The sequence below is a fragment of the Solanum lycopersicum genome, chromosome 7, assembly GCF_036512215.1.
Source record: "Solanum lycopersicum chromosome 7, SLM_r2.1".
NCBI lineage: Eukaryota > Viridiplantae > Streptophyta > Magnoliopsida > Solanales > Solanaceae > Solanum > Solanum lycopersicum.
Window position 1 is genome coordinate 68,826,715 of NC_090806.1, and position 24,551 is coordinate 68,851,265.

General features: G+C 33.0%; 3 protein-coding genes across 9 annotated transcripts; 2 read left to right on the forward strand and 1 right to left on the reverse strand.

Moving 5' to 3' along the window:
• Window positions 1-262: 262 nt before the first annotated feature.
• LOC104648556 (protein CHLORORESPIRATORY REDUCTION 41, chloroplastic) lies at window positions 263-1,122 on the forward strand. Its single transcript, XM_010326026.4, has one exon. It carries the CDS (start codon window positions 263-265, stop codon window positions 869-871), a length of 609 nt encoding a protein of 202 aa, XP_010324328.1. The 3' UTR covers window positions 872-1,122.
• On the reverse strand, window positions 1,026-13,676 carry LOC101258770 (pentatricopeptide repeat-containing protein). 7 transcript variants are annotated; one of them, XR_011210904.1, is made up of 19 exons: window positions 13,135-13,676; window positions 12,803-12,850; window positions 12,134-12,184; window positions 10,634-11,260; window positions 10,123-10,302; window positions 9,631-9,692; window positions 9,091-9,198; window positions 8,846-8,959; window positions 7,417-7,512; window positions 7,216-7,314; window positions 5,244-5,363; window positions 4,176-4,280; window positions 3,554-3,718; window positions 3,328-3,455; window positions 3,173-3,251; window positions 2,715-2,932; window positions 1,638-1,863; window positions 1,375-1,530; window positions 1,026-1,077 (listed from the first exon to the last, which is right to left on the reverse strand). XR_011210904.1 is itself a non-coding variant. In XM_010326028.4 (18 exons), exons 1-17 carry the CDS (start codon window positions 13,346-13,348, stop codon window positions 1,674-1,676), a joined length of 2,604 nt encoding a protein of 867 aa, XP_010324330.1. In that variant the 5' UTR covers window positions 13,349-13,676; the 3' UTR covers window positions 1,026-1,530; window positions 1,638-1,673. The 7 variants fall into 7 exon arrangements, 4 of the variants coding, with proteins under 4 accessions (XP_010324330.1, XP_010324329.1, XP_069143663.1 ...); XR_742528.4 differs by having other exon boundaries at window positions 1,375-1,533; XR_011210905.1 differs by lacking the exon at window positions 12,134-12,184.
• Window positions 13,677-15,082: 1,406 nt separating this feature from the next.
• On the forward strand, window positions 15,083-20,840 carry ABCB12 (ABC transporter B family member 12). Its single transcript, XM_004244308.5, has 7 exons — window positions 15,083-15,382; window positions 15,464-15,518; window positions 15,895-16,082; window positions 16,455-16,912; window positions 17,101-17,641; window positions 17,969-19,941; window positions 20,375-20,840. Exons 1-7 carry the CDS (start codon window positions 15,194-15,196, stop codon window positions 20,748-20,750), a joined length of 3,780 nt encoding a protein of 1,259 aa, XP_004244356.1. The 5' UTR covers window positions 15,083-15,193; the 3' UTR covers window positions 20,751-20,840.
• The last annotated feature ends 3,711 nt before the right edge of the window (window positions 20,841-24,551 follow it).

Consider the following 24,551-nt stretch of genomic DNA (forward strand, 5'->3'; position numbering starts at 1 on the left):
CCTCTCAGATTCTACTTGTGAAATATCACTACATATGTTGTTATTGTTGTTTACCATATGTCAAGATTACACAAGAAATAATACAAGTCGTACTTTTTCTCAATATCAAAAATTAAACATGACAAATATTTCGAAACGCAATGTATTTCAGGTAGATATTTAGCTCAATCTAGATATTCACTTTTATCAAATAGTGTATATTGACAAAAGTAAATACTACACTATATAAGACCTTATCAACTTTGTTGGAGAATTTAAAACAATGGCTTCTTCTTCAAATATTCTTCAACTTCACCATCTCCATCTTCTTCCTTCAATTCATCCAATTTCTTGCGTAAAGCAATTCACTATCAAATGCACTTCACCTGAATCTTCTTCAGACCCAGAATTTCTAACCCCAAATTCAGAAACAACAATTAGCCCAGAAAAATTCCCAATTGAAAAACGTCGAAAATCCGAGATAATCCGTGAGAGAAAATCAAGAACTGAGCTTATAAAGCAAGACCCACCAAATTTCGAAATTGGGTGGAAGAGAACAAAGCCAATTCCATTAGATAAGCCAATTGGGTATGTGATAATGGATTTTTTGGAGAAATTGGAAGAGTTAATGGCTAGGGATTTTGGGTCGACGGCGTTGTTAGCGAAAGTTGGAGAAATAGTTGCAGAAAGAGCTAGGGAAGAAGCGGAAGTGTTGAAAGACGAAGGAAAAGTGGAGGAGAGAATGGTGACGGAATTGTACAGAGTTTTGAAGCTTATGGAAATGGATTTAGCTATGGTGAGTGCTGCTGTTAAAGAAGAAACATTGAATAAAAGACTTGAACAAGCTAAAGCACGTTGTAGGCAAGCCATTCTTGTTGCTAATTCTTTTTGACAAATTTGTAGCATCTTTGTTTCACTTGTACTGTATTTAAGTCTGTATTTCATTATCGACGAGCACGACCCAGAAAGCAAAAATCCTTGCTTTTGCTGGCTAGGGTTAAATATTGACACCTCCAATATGAAAGTCCCGAGTCCAAACCACGAGGTCACCTCGAAAGGATTGTAGATTTCATTTTTGGCCAAAAGCTGAAATTTTTCCTATTGTATTACAAAAAATCATCAATAATCGTTACATCTTTACTATCAAGGAGTACAATTGAAATATACTTTCTGAATATAGTAAATAAAAATTGTTCAAAGAGGCAACATCTTTGAGCAATAAAGAAAAGGATTATCAATTTCTCTTCATTGTTGTTCTCCCTGATAGATTATTCGAACACCACGAAGCATTTTCTGTATGCGTAAAGCTTGTTAAACATCTCTACGCTGCAGTCCGTCACTTTCTATGCCATACAGAATATATGTTTCTCTTTCAAGATCAGAAGGAACACCAACCTTTTTTAAGGCATGATACCAGAAGTCGAAAGAAGTGTCGTCTCTTGATCAACTTCCAACTTGCTGTTAGTCTCAGGGCAACTTTAAAGCACGAACGAGTTCTCAACACTAAAAGTTGTACATCTACATGAACTGCAAAATGTTGATCTCATACAACTGCTGCACCCAAAAGAAAAGGGATGAAGAAGAGTGAGCACAAAGAGGAAGGGGAAAAAAAAAACGTAGCAGGAACAGAGACCGGCATGTTCAGAACTAACACATACCGAAGAATTTTCTAAATCCCCTACGAATTCCACTTTTCACATCTTATATGTCACAATCTTCCCAGTCTTGTTTTCTTTCTTTTTCCCTTTTGCGGAGGCAGACGTTCCATAAGCTGTTTGACAAGCTTTGACTACATTGCAAACATGAAAATCATCCCTTGGTATATTATTGAGAATATTTGCTGCAGATTTGTAGTCCCCTAATGCCAACAAGGCTCGATACATCCTGCATCAAACAATGATTTTGAGCAAAGAAGGAAAACATAAAAGGACACAAATCACATTTGTGACATCACAAGTATCCCAAACCTAATGAGGTTAAAATACGACTAGTTTGAAGTGTAGTTGCTTCATATTTATTGTGTTCTCAATAGCATGTTGATCCGAATAGTCACATAACACCATGTTACTTTGCAATTGAGCGAAAAGATTGCAGATTTTTAGCAGTGCTTTTTCCTTTAATTAAAAGGAGACTGAGAACTCCAACAGTGTTCTGCTTGGAAAAGATTGGAGAAAAGAAAACTGATATATAACTTGAAAAGAAAAGGAAAGGGATGATTTGACTGTTGGCACACACGTCATAGGAGAACAAGATATCTCAACAAGAACCTTTTAGCATGCAACAAGAAGACCTACCCACCATCACACAAGTGAAAACTACATAAAACTCCCAATGTCTCTCATAGGTCTAGAACCTTAGACGATGGAACACAGAAGAGAGAGGAGGACATCAAGCAGTTGAGAAGCATTGTTAGTTTGATGACTTTATTTTTCTCTCTTTTTTTTCAACTTCGACTTTATTAGATTGTTAGATATCATTGACCTAGTTTTATATGACAAATGTTTCTTTTTCATTTCACTCAAAACCAAGAAGGATACAAACCAACAAATAAATGGAAATGCATTTGTCTAGCTTAATCAAATCTCAGTGTTGAATGATTAATCAAGTGAGTTCTCAACAGATGCACTTGTAGAGAAATCAAAACAAAATGATATGAGTAGCTATCATGAATTTCCTAGGAACAGTGCTTTCAAGCAATCAAACAAGACTAAAAAACACTAGTTATTTGAAGTTACCTCACATAACTTAAAATATTGTAAGGAAGACCAGCTATTCTGTACTCCTTCCAAATCAGATAACAAGCTTGTAAATCTTTGGCATTGACACAAGCACTGAGGAGGAAATCAAGACTTTGTCGTGAAGGGAGGAGACCAATATCTTTTTTAATAGCCTGAAGGAGATCCAAGCCTAACTGTAAATTTATTGGGTCTTGTTCCGCAATCTGGTAGAAAACCTGTTCCGTGATTACCAAATGAATACCAAGCAATAAAACACATCAGAGCTAAATAAAGGCCTCATTATTAATGAATACAATTTTGTCAAGTAAAAGTATCATATGCATTGGGGAGCTTTATCTAGCACACAAGAACTGATGCGAGAGTATATAAATCACAGAACCCAAAAAGAACCGAGTTTCTACGAAATATAATTATGTGTTCCAATACAGAGCAGAGAAAAGGAAGAAGTGCAAAACCTCATCGAATAGAACTTCCTTAGCCACTTCATCAGACTTGTATACATCTACCAGCCTTTTAAGCAAGTCGACAATAGATCTATTACAAAAGAGGGGGAAATTAAAGCAACTCCAAATTTCAGCAATATTCTCAAGAAACAATTATGATTTTAGACCTGAAATGATTTTTCCGAATACAATATGTTATGACCCTATAGGAGGCATCCACCCATTGATCGAGGCCATTTAATTGCTCAAGTAGGTTGAGCAATCTATGCAAATCTCCTTCAGCTTGAAGATTTTCCTGCAAGATTTTAATTTAAAAGGGTAACTGTGTCAGAATATTGAAGGTGTCAAGGAAAAGATCCTGGGAAAGAGCACATATGCCAAAAAAACACTTACAATAAGACAGGTGACCGCTTTTGGCTCCAACTTGCATTGAGCTTCTTCCATTTCCTTATATATATCAAGGGCATCTGATATTTTCCCATGTGAAGCAAGAGCTGAAATAAGCACACTTCTAATTTCATTGAAACCCTTTGCAGATACTCCTTGATCACAGATTACCTGCACATCCATTGATGCTTCTAAATAATCAGAACAACTCATATTTTTTTTTGGCAAGATCATGCCCCTAACAATGAGAGAAGTAAAAGAATATATTATCGCATAGATGTTCTACACAGCGGTTATCAGTTTTAGAGCAGTTCAATTTTTTTCTCCAAGGAGTATATTTCACATGAAAGCTTCCGATTTGACAACATAAAAAACACCACGTTAGAATTTACACTATATGTAGCATAGCTTCAAAGAAGCTTATAAATTTATCTCTTAAAATACAAGTACGCACCCACCAATCATATGGCAGAAGAAACTTCAAGAAAATTAAATAAATACAGTGAAGTAGACAATTGAAATCAGGGGGAAACCAGCTATTAAGAATTTATGGATCTAACAAAGGATTTAGCATGAAAAAAAGGAAAAAATATGTCCATAAAAGATTTATAGAACACTCGTTGTGTACCTGTTTAGCCTTTTCAAACTGTCCAGAAGCTGCATATCCATTTATTAGGGCCATATATACATGCTTTGTGAGTTGAACTCCAGAATCTTTCATCTCATCGAGAAACTACAAATTTTCAAATTACCAACTATGATAGTTCCACATTTGTAGCCAATGTCAACAAGATAAGCATCTATCTACTAACATGAAAAGAAAAGGCAGATATTTCATAAACAAAGAAAAACAAAGAGCAAAAGAGTCTATGCCCGAATAAATCAGATAAAGGAAGCAGATTCATGGAACCAGTTACCACTGAGAAACATTTTATGAAAATTTTGTGAAGATTGCTTTAAGAGAATTACATTCACATAAAGGACAATCTTTACATTAAATGGAAAGACTAGCACCATGCTGATGGATGTATTGATGGAACACAGTTAAACTTTGTACGCTAATTATACATCATTCAATAAGATTTCCTCTCTTTTGATATGAGGGTTAAGTAGAATTTCTTATGCCTTCACTAGTTAATTTGCAATACACGGTTTCTATCCCACTCTATGAACCGGTTATGAACTTCTTGTTTTAGCCACAATTTTCTTCCAAAGCAGTATCTACATAAAATATGAAGGTTTTCAACTTCTTTTATATGGTTAACTCCAATCCCCAAACTCTCATAGGAATGGGGATTTGCAGGATGCTAGCCTGACTTTTGATAGTGTATGAGCTGAACTAGTCTTGTAATCTTAATAAGCTCAATATGAGCTAGATTTCGTTCTTATAATCTTAATACGCTCAATATAAGCTAGCTTTCCTTCTATAATCAAAGCACATTATATCTCCATTTTAACTTTTACTAAACAATTACTGAACCACCATCTCATAAAAACGAGAATTATGAAAGAGAAATAATCTAGAAAAGCTGACAAATGAAAATAATGCATCCACTTACACAATAAAACTTAGTTACACCAGAGAAATGAGAAAAGCAAGAATAATCTACAGTCATATTCCCAAAAAGACAATTTTGCCAAGTCACAACAAATGTTCTTTATCAAGATCACAAAACAGATATGTAAAACCAAGGACCTTAGATATGTCATCCTCATTCGTGCAGTTGCTTATCAGATAGCTGAAAGTCTGAGAGTCTGACTTCACATTAGCATCTTCCATTCGTTTGAGAACCCCTAATGCAGCACGAGTGTCTTTCTGCCAGATGTTCAGCAAAAAAAAGGTCAAAAGTCAAAAAAAAAACAGAAGTAATCAGCACCATCCAACCATTATTACATCCATAGATAGGGAAATACAAGCAACAAATTCTAAAATAGAAGTAACAAAAACCATCAAGCAACAACTATGGTTTGCAGGATTTTGGACAGCCTTTCACACACGCAACAAGGCAGTTTTCTGTATCTAAAATGCATGCACAAGATATTCCTTTTTAAAAAAGGCAGTAAATTTGTATTTATCAGCATTTAGGGCTATGCTGTTCACCTCCAAAAATTTACAAGAAAAGACACAGATACTTATAAGGATCCTATAACATTCACTAGTTGGATTTCTTCTTCTATATTTTTTTTCGTTACATCAAAAGCTAAAATAGTAATAACTTTTCTTTTGATCTTCTGTAATGAGCATTCTCTCCCTTCAAAAATCCTCTGGTTTCTCTCCTAACATATAATCCACCAAATGCAAGTTGGAACTATTCTCCATCGTCTCTTCTGGTTTTTACTTTCATGTTCCACCTTTCCTCAAACAGCAGCTAAGGAAGTCTGGGTGTGCTCTGGCGTGCTCCAGTTCACACTAATCAGTTGGGCTTGAACATATGAATTATCTATATCTAGTCTGGTCCATTCAGGTTTGTCTTGTTGCAATACTAGATAATTCAAGGAAAGTAGGAGCTCTCTAAATCTCGTAAGCCTTAACACTGATAACTGCTTTGATCCCGAATTCCCAATTAATTTTGCCATCACAAAAATGTTTTTAAAAAATAATTGTGGTGTATGTACCAACTTATGCGCACCTCGACTAATTCTACGAAATACTTGTTCCCTACCACCAAAAATAGACAACATGTACTCTGCTCATGATTAGACAAATTGAAAGATATCACCTAGTGTTTTTATCTCTGTTGGGATTTGAACCTTAGACCTCATGATTCTCCTCCCACTTTATTGACCACTAGGTCACACCCTTGGGTGCTTGCCATCATATATATATTTATCGACTACATGATTTATGTCAGTATAAAAAAGCTAAAGATTATAATCATTACTTTTATTTTATTTTTGACTAAGGATTATAATAATGAATTCTTAATAGTAAATTTTAAATTCTCTCAAAATAATGAACAATTTTAAAAGGAAATTCTAAAGACCATGTATCCAAAAATATGAGAGGATGAATTTTGAACATTGAGTTACACTTAGAATCATGAAAAAACATTTTTAAACACTTTCTCAAATTTTTGAAAAGAAAAGCATTACTTAAAATTAAATGAATACAAAACGTGTAATTAACTAAACATGTAATAATATAAAAAGCATTTTTGTGCATTTAGATGTGTGTAGGCACATACTACTACTATGTGCATTTCACATTCGATATGCACATAAACCCAAGTGGGTCTTAATACGTAAACAAATATGGTAACCAAGAAGATAACATTTGATGCAGAATATGAAACCGGAATTATTTTTAAAAATACGAACTAGATGACCTTAGCTCTTGTTGTACAGCTCATGTAGAGATACAATCAACTTCTGCCACATAATTTAGTGAAATTATTAACATAAACTTGCTAGAATTATTATTACGTCTAGATCCAATAAAAAAGTTAAACCTTACTGCACAAATGATACAACTTAAAATTATGCAATATCCTTCAACGTCTTTGTTCCTTTCACTCAAAAAGATGTTCTATAGGTACTCTGAAAGAGGCCCGGTCGAATGAAGATCACAAGATGCAACAAATGGGTTTGAGAGCAAAATTTAGTTGTTCTGCACATAGATAATGTATGACAACTCAAGCATAGAAGACAACAGATAAAGGGGAACCCACCTCTCGGAAATATCCTCCCATTATGGCATTGTACATGTTTGTGGTAGGCATCAAGTTAAACTTCTCCAAATCCTTGAGCATGTCATATGCACCTTCAAACTGCAGTTAGGACAACATAGAGAACATAGAGCTTGGCTAGTTAAGCGACTCATTCAATATTTATATACAAATATTATCCCCTGATATGAAGAGGAAACTTACATCCTTTATTCTCACAGTCATGTTTATCATAATCCTGAAGGTCTCACTATTTGGCTTGATATCATGACGAAGTATCATTGGATACATTCGATGAACCTAAGATTCATGAGGATAAACATTAAAACATGATTTATGACAACACTATATGAATCAAAGATACAAGAGATACACAATGGACAATTTTAAATATAATCACTATGGTACTAGCTGCTCACTGGAGAAACTCCTAACGTAATTTTCAAATCAAAGAATCAGCCAACCAGTGATCCAGTTAACAATGAGGGAAGAAGAGAACATCCACAGGTTAAATTCAACTGAAAAATCTATCATTGCCATGATTTACTTTTTACTTGGTTTGACATCATGAACTTAGTACTTATTCATGACTGATAAGACATGGATTAATAATTGTGAAGTCCATTTGCTATTTAATACATAACCTATTTGGAGACTCCAACTTTGTTGCTCATAAGGGTTAAAAGCTCCAGCTGAGCAGATTGTGGGAAATAAGTCCTTTCTCTTTTGAGAAGATGAACTGTTTCTTTACTTTTGCCTCTAAAGATTGACATTCACATTACAACAACAACATACATAGTGTAGTCTCACAAAGTTGATCTAAACATCAAGATTAACCGCATAAAATAACTTCTTAGCACACACTAGGCAATCAAAAAGAACTAAATAATGCACCCATATACAAGAATTGTACCAACAAAATTGAAACCTTAAAACGGATTTGATTTTCTATGAACAACACCTAATCTAGTAAAGAGAAATAATGGCAAAGAGGTCATTCCTTGAGTGAAAAAATATACTTGTTTATGCACTTTAGCAACCATCTGGTCGTTGATTTCTATAATTTTCAAATGTCCAGTGCTGAAGTGCAAAGACCCCAAGGGTCTTAAAACCATCACTAACTACTTAGTACATTAGTTTTTCGAATAAAACATGCTGCCCAGGATGGTCTAAGACTAGTGTACATTCGGTAACATTCGGTAATGATCATCAAAACTGTATTCTAACTACATACATGTTAGCAACTTTTTATATATTCTGTTTTTTCTGACCGTGGTGTCCGGGCCAGCTTTCGCGCACCTCAACTAATTCCACGGGATACCTGCCACCTCCCACCTCCTACCAGAAACAAGTAACTCTATCCACCAAGGCTAGTCGAGATGGGAAGAATCACCTAGTGTTTTTTGTCTCCCCCGAGTTTCAAACCTGAGACCTCAGGATTCTCAAACACTTCATTGACTATTAGGCCACATCCTTGAGTGCTATACATGATAGCAAATTTATGAGAACCAAGGAACATTTGTGACAGTTAAATCTCATCTAATTTATGTGTCCTAGCCCAAACTAAACAATTAAAGTAGATTAAGCTAATAAACTAAGACATCAAAAAGATGAGGGATTCAAACTAACCTACCAAATTATACTCACGGCTTTTATCGCAGGCTTCAAGTATGGAATTAAATGTCTCCAACGATAATGTCAAACCTGCTTCAAACATTTGATCAACCATATCTAATGCAGCATGTACCTATTTACAAAGTTGCAACTGTCAGTACATTAGAAAACTTCACACATTAACCAGAACATGTAATGACTCTAATTTTGCACAACGAAGTCTCTAAGCACTGAATAGAATATCTTTAAATAATCAGTTCATACCTTAAATAACTCACAACAGTACCGAATAAGCTTCTCATACTGGGAAAATGTTGGCCTAAGCTCCAACTCCGCATGTAAATTTTTGAATTCAAGGATGACATCTTCAACCTGCCATTAATAACAGAGCAATCAGAATAATATTTCACTGATGGACAGATATCGAGTATTAGCATAACTACAGATCAGCTTGGCAACTGCAATAGTTTACCTACAAATTTCCAACCAATTCCGTTAGCAGAGAAAAGAAATGCTTATCGCATCCAGGAGAATAAAAAATAATTAGAAGCGCAAAATACAACACCACGCTATATTCCCTTTAACTTCCATTATTCCAGTACATGTGACATCAGTTGACACTGTTTGACTGAACACAGAACTTAAGGTGCAAATTGAACTTGTGATTTGCGCAAACAAACAGCCCCTTAGATATTTTATCCAATAATCTTTTGATTCAGCATTTAAAATTTTCTGACTTATGCAAGCATCATGTGAATGTATACCAAGGGAGATCATAAGTGGAATTAATGAGAAGTTCCTCACCGCACTTGGCATGCTAATTGTATAATTACAAATGAATTTTGAGATGTCTTTTGCTCCAATACCTGCTTTGAGAGAGGCTATATTAGGATGCGTGAAGCCGTGAATGGAATATAAGTTGAAGAGATAAGGACACTTTGTTAATCAATAAGATTACCATAGAAGTAAAAGATCTTCTAACAGCAACAGAAAAAGGAAAATCTTCAGTTTCCTTATAACTGATGCCAATACTCACAACATTTTCCCTATACAGTAATTTTTATTTCTTTTTTTAACCGTATAGCAATATCAGTTTGCAGAATCAGATAATAATCCTTTCTAAGATGTATTGGGACAAGATACCGTCATACAGGTCACACTATGAGTTAAACAATCATGGCAACCTTCACTTTAAAGTACCCAATGCAATTAGAAACAATTTGGCTAAACATGAGGCCCTTGATTGTTGAATTAGCTTTAGAGGTGCCTCTAAAGAAAAATAAGGTGACAAGTTACCTGTTGTTACCAACTCCTGAAGAAATATCTTAGCGAAGGACTCCAATAGCAACTTCCCCAAGAACTTGAAGATATTTGCGACAAAATCAATAGATGAAACTTTTGTTATGTCAATAGTTCTTAGAACCCTCACAAAATCCTCAACTCGGTCACTTTCGCACAGTGCTAAGAGGTAGTTTTCTGCAACATGTTAACATTGTGAAAGTCTAAAATATGGCAATAGTACAGTAAAGCATCTGCCAAAACTCATCATGAGATGCATTTAAGAAATGATTCGTAAGATTCTAAGATGTTACCGCATTGCAAAGAGACTCTAAATTCATCAACAATTTGCAAATGCATTATAAATATCATGTACAGTAAACATGATAAAAGAGGCATGCAACTCAATCATTTTTATCACTAGTCATTAAGTGCAAGGTACCACAAGTAATTTCTAATCAGCAGGATCAAACAACCAGAGTATAAAAACTAAATTTGTAATAGGGGTATATGTCAGTAAATTGCAAACCTTGAAAGGCAGATTTATCAGCACCATCATAAAGAGAAAGATGGTAGAGGAGTTCTTCTATTTTATCTTCATTTTCCACCTTAGCCCAAAGCAACATCTCATAGTAAGTTAATCTCACAAGTGAATCAGCATTTCCATCCGTAATGAGCTCACAGTAAAAATCAAAATCTTGTACCATGCCAAAATCAATAAAATACATAAGAATTGAACCATAGCTCTCCTCTTTTAATTGAAAACCCTGTTCCTTCATTGATTTTAGTAGTTGATATGCCTTTGAAAGCTGCTTCAACGACACCTCTTCATCATTACTTTCTCTGGCCTTCTCTATACAGAGTCTTATCAGCGCATTATATTCTTTCAGGCCAGTTTCTCGTCCCAATTTACCAAACACCTTAATGGTAGTATCAGTCCCCAATTTACAGGCACATTGTTCAACTAACTGGTGGAAACGACCTACCTGAGAACTCTTGAAGGTCCACTTTTCCTTCCTTTCTCGTGCTATTTCTTTCCGCCGCAATGAAATGCTGCATTTTTCTACATTTGATAACCATGGTACATCCAATACATTTTCCAAGCAACTTGCATTACTACTCTCTTCTGGATCGCTCAAATAAGAATCTAAATCACCTATATAGATAATCAGAAGAATATATAGGTAAAATGGGATGCAAGACAATTGCATACAGACAACATATGAAAAGATTAATAGATATTCTAAGTTGTGCATTCTTTGTCCACATCTAGTTACATCACAAGGAATTCAGTAAAAAGAATATGCAGTTTCCAAGCCACCAAGAAGCCATGAGAAAAGATCTTAACGCACCAACTTGGTATGCTCTAGAAATAACAATAATTTTTTTTAAAAAAAAAAGGTACTACTTCAAAATGCTTTGCTAGTTTGTTCAGTTGGAATTTCTTACCACTGAAAATAGCATTGATATATTATTGGATTTTCTTAGCTCCTTGAACTTAGCATTGTACCGGAGGTAACCTTTGGGACCTTTTGTAAGTATGCATCTTCTTTATTTTTTGATTAAAATTAACTACTTACTTCATCAAAAATAAATAAAAGATAATAATACAACCACACATATTACTTTCTTGATATCTCTTAAGCCCCCAAGATAATGCATAAATATCAATACAAGGATAAGAGTAGCTGGCCAAACATCATAATTTACATGTTTGTTCAACCTCTGGCTGTCAAATATCATTATAATTACAAGAATTCCCAAGACAGAGAACCACAACAGATTCAGATAGATTCAAATCTTAAACGGGGGAATGACATTTTAGACATTTGTGGCAGAACTTTCCAATTTGGCAATTGAAAATTTGTGGTAACTCATTTAAGTCTTCAATGGTCACAGAGTGAATTATTGAAGCTCCAAGATACCCCACACTCCAAAAAAATCTTGACTCGTGAAGGAAGGAAACAAGACATATTGACAGATATATTTACCATTTCAATGTACATTTAGCAGAGAAAGGTAAAACCACCTTCTAGCTCGTCATAGGAGTTAGGAAAGCTGTGTACATAACGAAAGTTCCCTAAATCCGAGCCAAAGGAAGAATTAAATTTAGTCAGTACAGGAAAAGTACAACTCGCAGGAAAGCAGGAGAGATTCTTCACCTATTACTCTAACAAACTAATATTGTCCCAAGAACAATAAACTAAACATGATGTTGTACCAATATGATGGTATCTATCATAATGTGCATTCATATTTAACAACTCATCTCTAATTTGAACAACTGAGTCCATGCAATATACCAAAGTAAAAAAAACTATACAAAGAGCCAACAAAAGAATAAACAAAGAGAAGGAACTATTTCAGAAAAAAAAAACGAAAGTTAGCTGTCCTCCTCAGATTTTAACATATCTAAGACTTAGGGTCCATTTGGTTACTGGTATTAGGGGGCTTAAGTTCATCAACTCTTCACTTATAAATGCATTTGATGTTCAGTTGTGGCCTTGTCGGTATAAGCTAAAACTAGGATAAAATCATACCAAAATCATGAGAATAAGTGGGACTACCTATCCTGGTTATAATCAATCTCAGGGACTTAACCTTGCTTTGAACCAAACAACCCGTACAATACAAACTGTAATGAATACACCTAACTAATCAAATTAACACAACAAAAAAAGAAAAGATAAAAACATACCACAGAGTATCGATGATATTTCACTTGACAACAGTTTTGATGATTCCCCTACACAAACAAACAAACCCAAAACACATAAACTAATTAAACACCTTTAAATATTCCTCCTTTTGCCTTTATAACAATGAGTTACATTTCTCAGATATCTCATACAAAAAAACAAACTTTCTGAAATAATAATTATTACAACAAAACATGAAGCATTATTACAACAAAACATGAAGCATAATTCCACAAGTGGGGTTTAGCCACGTAGTGTATACGCATATCTTACCACTATCAAAACAAATCAATAAAGTTAGAGCAAATAAGAATTGGGAAAATGTGCTTACCATAGTCAGCAGCAGACTTAAAGTTGAAACTTTCAGCAGCTATTTCACTGAGAGACTTAGAAGAATCATTAGAGGGTTTAGAAGATGGAGATCCATATTGTTTTAGGGCAACACCATTGGCTGAAGTTGAAGGGGAAACAGGTTTCCATTGCTTTGATAATTTAGTAGCGGCACGGAACAAAGATGTTAGGGTTTTGGATTTGGAACCGGGCATGAGCAATGACCCAACTGGATTCTTGCTTCACTGTCAACTCAAAGCTTACCACAGCACAGATTAAACAAAAAGATTCAATCTTTTTTGCAGAAACACTCAATTCTAACAGTTAGATTTGATTATGTTGAGTTAAATTAGTGTTTAATTTGATCTAAAACTGCATAATCCAAGAAAGGAATTTGATCTAAAACTGCATAATCCAAGAAAGGAATTTGGTGAATGAAGAAATTAAGGAACTGACTATGAAAGGAGCCAACAACGTTCACAATACAAAGGTTCTTCGAGGCTAAAGTGAAATTTGCACAAGTACTATTAGATCCTCGATTTTAAAAAAATTATAATTTATTTTCTGATTTTATCTTAATTATGCGAGAAATAAATTTATTTTTAATTATAATTAGTAATTTATTATTACTGGTACTAAATATTTCCAAAGTTGTACTTTGATCAGTACTCTCTTCATTTCCATTTATATGACATTTTTTAAATTTTGAAATTCAAACAAGTTTAGTTTTTATTATAAATTTTTTAAATATTTTTAAATTGTAAATTATTATGATTTATACTACTTTTTACATAATTTATAAATATAACTTTTTTTAAAAAGATTTTAGGTCTAAATTTTTAATCGAATTTAAATGTTTTAATTTTTAGAAAATATCACATAAATTGAGATCGTCATGTGAGTTCCTTTCCATTTTATTTGTATTGGCAGACAATCAATTTTGAAATAGTAGAAAGAACTTTGTTTTCCTTCCTTTCTTGAAAAGTGAAAAATATGCTTTTATCACTTACTCCTTGTTTGAATGGTTTTTATTCGTTGTGTTATAATATATTGTTATTTTAAATATAATATTTGTTTTATTTGTTATTTGAATTTGAGTATATCGTATCATTTAAGTTTATTGTAAGATAATGATAAAAAAATTGATTTTATGTAACGAATGATTTGACGTGATTGCATCAATACCTTAATATTTATTTTTATTTTATCTCTACTTATATTCAATAATTCTATTTTTATCGTGTACCATGTCATTTCATAGTATTTCTATCCTAAAAACTACGATTTTTTAAATTTATCATTTAAATTATAGATATGTGACGTTATATAAGGACGGAGAACGATACAATATATAAAATACCATACATTGACAATGATGGACGATTAATTTATCTTCTAGACAAGATTTTATTAATAATAACGTGTGGAGAATGATTCTAAAGTTACCTTAAACTAGTCCGGCCAGGTCTCAAGAATCTTAAAAACAAACACTTCAAATTTTTTTTTTTAAAAAAAAATTATACACTACTATGTCACTTTTAATAGATAAAACTACAATTTTAGTAAAAAAAGTATAATAAATAACCTAGAAAATAAAGCATATTACTTATTATAATATGTTGATATATATTGATATACATTATTTATTGTTATGTACTTAAAGTTAAACCCCTCAACTCCATCAACGAATGTGATGCACTAGATTATGGCTACTAATTCTTTTAAGCATGAAGTATTGATAAATTTAAATTAGTCGAGATTCAATATAAGTATTGATCAAACACAAATAAATTTAATGTTAATAACTTAAAATTTTGAATCTGCTCTCTTGATTCTAATTTGTCACGATAAGAATTAAGAAATAATTAAAAACAAGGAGACCAAACTAGAATTGACAAAACCAACAAATTTGTTAAGTTTTAAGGCTACCAACAAACAAAGCCGGCAAATACAAACTTTATTGCATATTCCCTTTTAGCTAATAATCTGCCCTGTGGCCTGCAAAAAGCATATTATAAAAACAAGATTAATTATAGTGTTTTTTGTGTATTGTTTCTATAATGGGAGGTAATAATAAACAAGGCATGTTCAGATTTGCTGATAAAAAAGATAAGATGTTAATGTTCTTTGGAACATTAGGAAGTATGGGAGATGGTCTTCAGATTCCACTAATGATGTTTGTGCTTAGTGATGTAATTAATGATTATGGAAATTTAAGTAATTCTGTTTCTATGAAGACTGTCAACAAGGTGATACAACGATTAATTAGCTTTAATTTGCATGCTAATTAGTAGTAAACATTTGTTAAGAGTGTTTTGTTTTCATTGCAGTATTCTCTCAGGTTACTATATGTTGCTATTGGAGTTGGACTGGCTTCTTTTGTTGGTAAGTGAAACTAAGTTTCATTTTCTCTCTTGATTTGACACAAAAAGGCGGATCAACGACAAGGGTGAGGCTAGTTCAAGTGGTTGAGCACCTTCACTAGGTTCGAGTAACACTATTGATCCTTCTGATGGGGTTACAATATATAGTTTGATGTACTAAGTTCTCGGAATTGTCTTATCTTAGAGCAGGGGTAGCCTCAGGTGGGAAGGGTCAGGGGTTCGCTCTTTGGATTATTTGACTATGAACTTGGTTATTAGTATTATATATTAACTTGATATTGTTATGAAAACTTACAAACTTCAAATCCTGGATCGTTTTTTTTTGTGTGTGTGTGATGGTAACAAAAGATGACATATTGAAACATTTGTGAGTGCAGAAGGATTATGTTGGGCAAGAACTGCAGAAAGACAAACATCTAGAATGAGATTAGAGTATCTAAAATCTGTTCTGAGGCAAGAAGTTGGATTTTTCGATACACAGGCAGCTGAATCTTCCACTACTTATCAAGTAATTTCGACTGTATCAGCTGATTCAACTACCATCCAGATCACCATAGGCGAGAAGGTATGTAAATATTCTCTTCCATTTGTGCTGTGAATAATTTGTTGCTGTTGTAAATAGTTGTAACAACAACAACATACTCGTCAAGGGAGCCAAGATTCGGTATACATGTATAAAAGGTACTAGAGTAATATTTAACGTATATACATAGTATAATTTTCTAGCGGGAGATGTTCAAATGACCACCCTTCTGTCAATGAAGTTCTGCAATACTTAATCAGAAGATTTATAGTAGTAGTAATACTTTTGCTTCTCAAATAACGTTGTATAACTATAATATTATTTTAGTTGATAGAAAAAAAATGTAATAGCCAATCTTTGTTCTCAAGTTTTGCATTTTGTAGTCTCTAATCTTTACTTTGTGCTTTCATTCAGATACCTGATTGCCTGGCTTACATGTCGTCCTTCCTGTTCTGTCATATCTTTGCCTTTCTACTCTCATGGAAGATCACTTTGGCCGCGATACCATTCACCTTAATGTTCATCATTCCTGGACTTGGATTTGGTACAATGATGATGAATGTGGGAATGCAGATGATAGAGTCATATGGAGTTGCAGGAGGAATAGCAGAACAAGCTATTTCTTCAATAAGAACACTGTATTCTTATGTGGCTGAGAACCAAACTCTCGAAAAGTTCAGTCAATCGTTGCAGAAAGTTATGGAACTAGGAATTAAGCAAGGATTTGCTAGAGGGCTGTTGATGGGAAGCTTAGGAATGGTTTATATTAGTTGGGCTTTTCAAGCATGGCTCGGATCGATTCTAGTTAGCAAACATGGAGAAAAAGGAGGTGATGTATTTGTAGCAGGTTTCAATGTTCTTATGGGAGGATTGTAAGTTTTCTTACACCTTATGTTGCTCGGACTCTTCAAAAAAATGTCACTAGGTAGGTGTCGAATCCTCCAAAAGTAGTGCATTTTGGAGGATCCGAGCAATATAGTTCTCACCTTAATACTCATGTTTTTAGTCTCTCTATATGTTGCTAGAAATGATGTTGATTAAGACGTTCATGTTCCTGCAGAAACATTCTGTCGGCTCTTCCAAATCTTACAGCAATCACGGAGGCAAAGTCTGCTGCAATTCGGATCACAGAGATGATTGATCGACAACCAGCAATCGACACTGAAGATAAGAAGGGGAAAGCATTGTCATATGTAAGAGGAGAAATTGAATTCAATGGTGTCTGCTTCAGTTACCCCTCAAGGCCCGATGCGCCTATCTTGCAAGGCCTGAATCTTAGAATTTCACCGGGGAAAACTACAGGACTTGTTGGGGGTAGTGGTTCAGGAAAGTCCACAATCATTTCATTGCTTCAGAGATTCTATGATCCCATTGAAGGCGATATTTCATTGGATGGTCACAAGATAAAGAAACTCCATATAAAGTGGCTGAGGTCCCAAATAGGTCTGGTTAATCAAGAACCAATTCTCTTTGCAACAACCATAAAAGAGAACATACTGTTTGGCAAAGAGGGAGCAACTATGGAAGAAGTGGAGAAGGCAACAAAAGCTGCAAATGCTCATGATTTCATTATAAAGTTACCAGATGCATATGAAACTCAGGTACATAGCCTCAGTTTCATAATACTCCCTCCTTTTCAATTTGTTCGTCTGATTTTGACTTGACGGAGTTATAGAAAGTAAAAGATACTTTTGAATCTTGTGGTCGTAAAGATAGGTAGAATGTGTAAAATGTCATTTAATCTTGTGGTCTTAAACGTGCTATGTGGAAAGTTAGAATGAAGGAGTTGTTTTTTTAAATAGGTTGAAAAGGAATGTAAGACAAACAAATTGAAACGGAGGAAGTGTGATAGTAAAAAGAAAACCACATCACTACAAGTGAAACTGTGTTTAAAGTCCTTGTTATAATTGTACCTTCAAATGTTGCAGGTTGGGCAATTTGGTCTGCAGTTATCTGGAGGACAAAAGCAGCGAATAGCCATAGCGAGGGCTTTGATAAGAGATCCAAAAGTCTTGCTGCTTGATGAAGCTACAAGTGCATTGGATTCACAGTCTGAAAGAGTTGTACAAGAGGCCCTTGATCATGCATCTATGGGGAGAACTGCAATCGTCATAGCTCACCGTCTGTCCACCATTAGAATGGCGTATAGGATAGTAGTTCTTCAACAAGGGAGAGTAATAGAGTCTGGAACACACGAAGAGCTTATGCAAATGACTGATGGTGAAGGTGGAGAGTATTACAAAATGGTGCAGCTGCAGCAACTAGCCACATTAAATGATGTCGCCAATACCCCTAATCAAAAGACTGGTGGAAGACGTAGCTATCGTAAAGGTAGTAATACCCCTCAAAGTCCATTCAACATGATATCTAGTGCAGCAGCCACACCGGTTATGTACCCGTTCAGTCCAGCATTTTCCAGAAGTACACCATTGTCAGTTCCTTACTCCGTCCAGTATGAAGAATCATATGAAAGTTATGATAACCATTTGACAAAAGTGGCTCATCCAGCGCCTTCACAATTGCGTTTACTCCAAATGAATGCTCCTGAATGGGGTAGAGCTTTGCTCGGATGCATAGGAGCGATAGGCTCGGGAGCTGTTCAGCCAATAAATGCCTACTGCGTTGGGGCAGTTATATCTGTTTACTTCCGTCCTGATAAATCCTCCATCCAATCTCACGCGAGGATCTATTCTTTCATATTCATAGGTCTTGCTGTTTTCAACTTCTTCACAAATGTAATCCAACACTACAATTTTGCTGTCATGGGAGAAAGGCTAACCAGAAGGATAAGGGAGATGCTGCTTGCCAAACTCATGACGTTTGAGATCAAATGGTTTGATCAAGATGAGAACACGAGTGCATCTATATGTGCTCGGCTATCAACTGAGGCAAACATGGTTCGTTCCCTTGTGGGAGACCGTATGTCATTGCTAGTTCAAGCATTCTTTGCTGCTACATTTGCTTATACATTAGGACTTTTCCTAACATGGAAGCTGTCCTTAGTGATGATGGCAGCTCAGCCTTTGCTCATTGGAAGTTTTTACGCGAGGACTGTACTGATGAAGAGTATGTCTGTAAAAGCACAGAAAGCTCAAAGAGAAGGAAGCCAACTAGCAAGTGAAGCTGTTATTAATCATAGAACAATCACCGCTTTCTCATCTCAGAAAAGGATAGTAGGGCTCTTTAGAGACTCATTAGAAGGTCCTAGAAAGGAAAGCATACGACAATCTTGGTATGCCGGTATAGGTCTATGTAGCTCTCAATTCCTAGCTGCAGCTTCTACAGCTTTAGCTTACTGGTACGGCGGAAAACTATTGTCACAAGGAGACGTATCTCCTGAGAAACTTTTTCAAGCATTTCTAGCATTGCTTTTCACTGCTTATACTATTGCTGAGGCAGGAAGCATGACTAAAGATATATCTAGAGGAAATAATGCTGTGGGTTCAGTCTTTGCAATCCTCGATAGAAACACCGAGATCAATCCAGATAATTCATCAGCAATAGATGCAACGAGAACACAAATAAGGGGACGTGTGGAGCTGAAAAGAGTATTCTTTGCTTATCCATCAAGACCAGATCAGCTGATTTTCAGAGGATTAAGCCTCAAGATAAGTGCAGGAACTACAGTGGCATTAGTTGGACAGAGTGGTTGTGGAAAATCAACGATAATTGGGCTTATTGAAAGATTTTATGATCCAGATAAAGGATCAGTCTATATCGACGAAAGGGATGTTAAAGACTACAACTTGAGATCCCTGAGGCAAAGTATTGCATTAGTTAGCCAAGAACCAACTCTCTTTGCAGGAACTATCTACGAGAACATTGCATATGGAAAAGAGAACGCCAGCGAATCTGAGATAATAAATGCTGCTGTGCTTGCTAATGCTCATGAATTTATAAGGTCAGATATACATTCATCGCCAATTTATTTGAAGTTCTTCCATAATAAATGTCATTTGCTACAGAAAACTGTTGCACGAACTTTAAATTTACCATAATATAACACCTGAGCTTAACTCAACCCCAAAAGTTAGTTAATGAGTGAGACTTTCCCAAGTTCATATAAGCAGATCACCGGTCCATTCCCCACCAATGTGGCACTCTAACACGTTCTTCACGCCCAAGCCCAACTAGAGCGTGATCAGGGATGGACCTGGCTCTAATACTATGCAATTGAATGGAGTTAGTTGTTGTCTTATTCCAATAGGTAAGCAATGTATAAATACAGCACGTTAGTGCTAACTTAGGAAAGAAAAATAAATAAGGATCACTACGAGTGTGCTGCGTAACTATATCTATGTAACAACCAATAACTAAATTACTTTGTAATGCAGTGGGATGAATGATGGATATGAAACTCAATGTGGACAAAGAGGAGTGCAACTATCAGGAGGTCAGAAACAAAGAATAGCCATTGCCCGAGCAATACTCAAGAGCCCGAAAATCCTGTTGTTAGATGAAGCAACTAGTGCTCTTGACACTGTGTCTGAAAGCGCGGTCCAAGAAGCACTAGAGAAAATGATGGTTGAACGAACATGCATTGTCGTGGCTCATCGTCTATCAACAATACAGAAAGCTAGTTCCATTGCTGTTATACAAGATGGAATAGCTGCAGAACAAGGCTCACATTCTGATCTACTTTCTATAGGAAAATATGGTTCATATTATTCTTTGGTAAAGTTACAAGGGGGAAACTCTCCTTACACGTAAACTTAGAAAAAATAACTTGTCTTGTGCTACATTTGACATCATTTTTGTAAATTGAGATATGGTATCCGAACCGTTCTTTCACGTTTTCAACGATATGACATTTTTTTAAAAAAGACAAAATATTTATTTTTTCTTGATATTATAAAAGTGATAAATGAAATAAATAAATATATATTTAAAATAGTGGAAAAATAAAATTTAAGAGAAGGGGTAATATAGTAATTTCAACAATAAATGAGTAGACACAGAATTTTACTCATAAAAAAGCTATGCGCAAACTTGTTTTATACCTTATCTTATTTGTTCTTTCTATTTAGATAACACTGAAACGTTTCTCACGTTTTCAAGAACAAGACGTTTTCATAAAATATAAATTATTTATCTTTTCTTGATATTATAAAAGTAAGAAATGAAATAAATAAATAAATATTTAAAATAGTGGGGGGAAAATCAAAGAGAAGGGGTAATATAATAATTGCAACAATAAATGAGATGACACGAAATTTTACTCATAAAACGCAAGGGACAAACACGTTTTATGATTTATCTTATGAGTTCTTTCTATTTAGGTATCTCTGAAGTGTTTTTTCACGTTTTTAACGACATAACCTTTTTTTAAAAGATAAAATATTTATCTTTTCTTGATATTATAAAATTAATAAATGATATAAATAAAATATATCTAAAATAGTCGAAATATAATGATTTTTTTTAAAAGATAAATATTTATCTTTTCTTTATATTATGAAAGTAAGAAATGAAATAAATAAATATATATCTAAAATGGTAGGAAAATAAAATAGAAGAGAAGAGGTAAATGGGTGACACAAAATTTTACTCATATAGTTTTATGCTTTATCTTATCCTCTTTATATCTCTGAAGCGTGTTTTCACGTTTTCAACGACATGACGTTATTTTTAAGATAAAATATTTCTTTTTTCTTGATATTATTAAAGTAATAAGTGAAATAAATAAATATATATCTAAAATAGTGAAAAAATAAAATTAAAGAGAAGGGGCAATATAGTAATTTCAATAATAAATGAGATGACACAGAAGCTTACTCATAAAACGCATTTGACAAAATAAAATTGATGAGAAAGGGTAATATAGTAATTGCAACAATAAATGAGATGACACGGAATTTTACTCATAAAACGCAAGGGACAAACACGTTTTATGATTTATCCTATGAGTTCTTTCTATTTAGGTATCTCTGAAGCGTTTTTTCAGGTTTTCAATGACCTGGCCTTTTTTAAAAAGATAAAATATTTATTTTTCTTGATATTATAAAAGTAATAAGTGAAATAACTAAATAGATATTTAAAATAGTGAAAAATAAAATAGAAGAGAAGGTGTAATATAGTAATTTCAATAATAAATAATTAGACACAGAATTTTATTCATAAAACGCAATTGAAAAACTTGTTTTATGGTTTATCTTATCTGTTCTTTCTATTTAGATATTTTTGAAGCATTTTTTCACGTTTTCAATGACATTACTTTTTTTTAAAAGATAAATATTTATCTTTTCTTTACATTATAAAAAGTAAGAAATGAAATAAATATATATATATAATATATATATATATAGTAGGAAAATAAAATTAAAGAAAAGGGGTAATATAGTAATTTTAACAATAAATGAGATGATACAAAATTTTACGTGACGAGATTAAAAAACTTTAATTGCTTTTTAAATTATTTTTTATATGATGAGTTTAAGATATTTTTGACTGATTTAATATTGAATTTGATTATTGCGTTAATGTTTAATTATTCTAAAGAATAGTTCAACAATAATTAAGAAAATGTATTAATTTGTATATATCAAAGTTATCGATTGCTTTATCATCAACAACTTACAAAGACACCACCTTGAAATCCGTGCCCACATTGAACGGATATGAATTTTTCTAAACTTTTATTTAATAAAAAGACACCACTAACAAGTTACAATAAAAAAGAATCTTTCATTTTTTTTAAAAAAAATTATATTAAAAATAAAAAAATATTTTCGATAAAAAAAATTATTTAATATTTAATATCTATAAAATTATTTTAAATTTATATTTTTATAATTCAATTAAAAAAATATTTTCTATTCAATAATCGTATCCAGTGCACCATATTTTTTGGCGATTACCACTCATATTATTGTGTTTAGTAGATATTTTAGGTGCATAATTGATCTCTTCTTTAAAACTAGGGGCACTTATTATTATACATCCACTTGACACTTGCTTTAGTTGGCTATTTTTTTTATTTTTTATTTTTTGTCAACTACCCCAATTTAAATTTTATTTGATTAAGATATTTTTATGGACCTACTTTATAATTAAAAATATTTTCTATTTGAAAAGGAAGGACAAAAATCATACAATTTTGGTCCAACTACTCCTCTCTTTTTTTTTTTGGCTTTATAAAAAAGGAAAGTGATTAGTAATAAATAATTAAATAATGAAAAAAGGAGGAAATAAAATTTTCGAATTAAAATGTAAAAGAGAAAAAGGAGAGGGAGTAATCATTGTTTAACTTTATCTAAAGTACCCCAATTCGATTTTACATGTATATCAAATTATACAAATATTTTATTAAAATATAGATATTGAATAATTTTATTATTCTTGAACATGTAAATAAAAATTATCTATTATTTCAATTTTTATATAAACTATTATTTGAAATCTCAATTATGATTTTTTAATATCACTTTCTATCCATGATAATTTCAGCTTAAAAAGTTTTGTCAATAATTACATTAATTTTGTTGATGAGGATGACAAGATTTCGGTCATCAATTACATATACACAAATTGAAATAGTAAGCAACTTGATTTTTTTTCTCATAATGATAATGACAAAGACACGAAAAGACAATTCAATATTCACATTGATTTATTTTTATATGATAATAATTACAATAATAATATTCTTATAAAGAAAGAGATCAATTTTGACTGATCCAAAAATTTATTTATTTTTACTATACCAACGTCACTAATTATATCTAATAATGTAAAACAATTCAATCTTACTTAAATATTAATTTGAAATAAACTATTTTTATAACGAAATTACTAAATTTATCCAATAACAAAAAGGTCTTAAGAAGACATAAATTCTTTTTTTGTAATGCTCAAATAAATTTGAGTAAAAAAGAATGAAATTGAGTGATTTTTTTTTAATCATAAGAAAATAAATAATTAATTTCAATATAATAAAACAGTAATATAATTTCATAAATGGAATTCAATACTTACCTCTTAGATATAAAAAATAAATATAAAAATAAAGTGTTTCTAATAAACCCGCAATTTAAATAAAATATTTAATATTTTCAATCAAATTTAAATAATTATATTAAAATATCGTAGAAAAAGAGCAATATATAATACAAGAAAGAAGATTTAAGTACAATTATCAACTATTATTATACTCTAATTTTGTTATATTTAATTTCTTACGGTTAAGGTCATGTTCACGATAAACTCAAAATACGCTGTATGAGGACATATTTTAAATTTTAACCAATAATAAAACTAAGTTATTTTTAGTATATTTTTTTGTTTAACGTGACTTAATTTTTCTTTTCTAGAGGAGCGTGTAAGTGTCAACCTCATTCTCCTAATTTTCCCAACCACATAAAAAAAAAATAAAGGTAGCTTTTGCGTGTTGATTTGGTACACTACACGTCATTATTACACGTGTTTTCGTATGATTGGTTAATCCATGAGGCGGTTTCCTCTAGAGTCGGCCATACCATCTATAAAATAAAGCTTTCTGCAGCTCATTTTTTC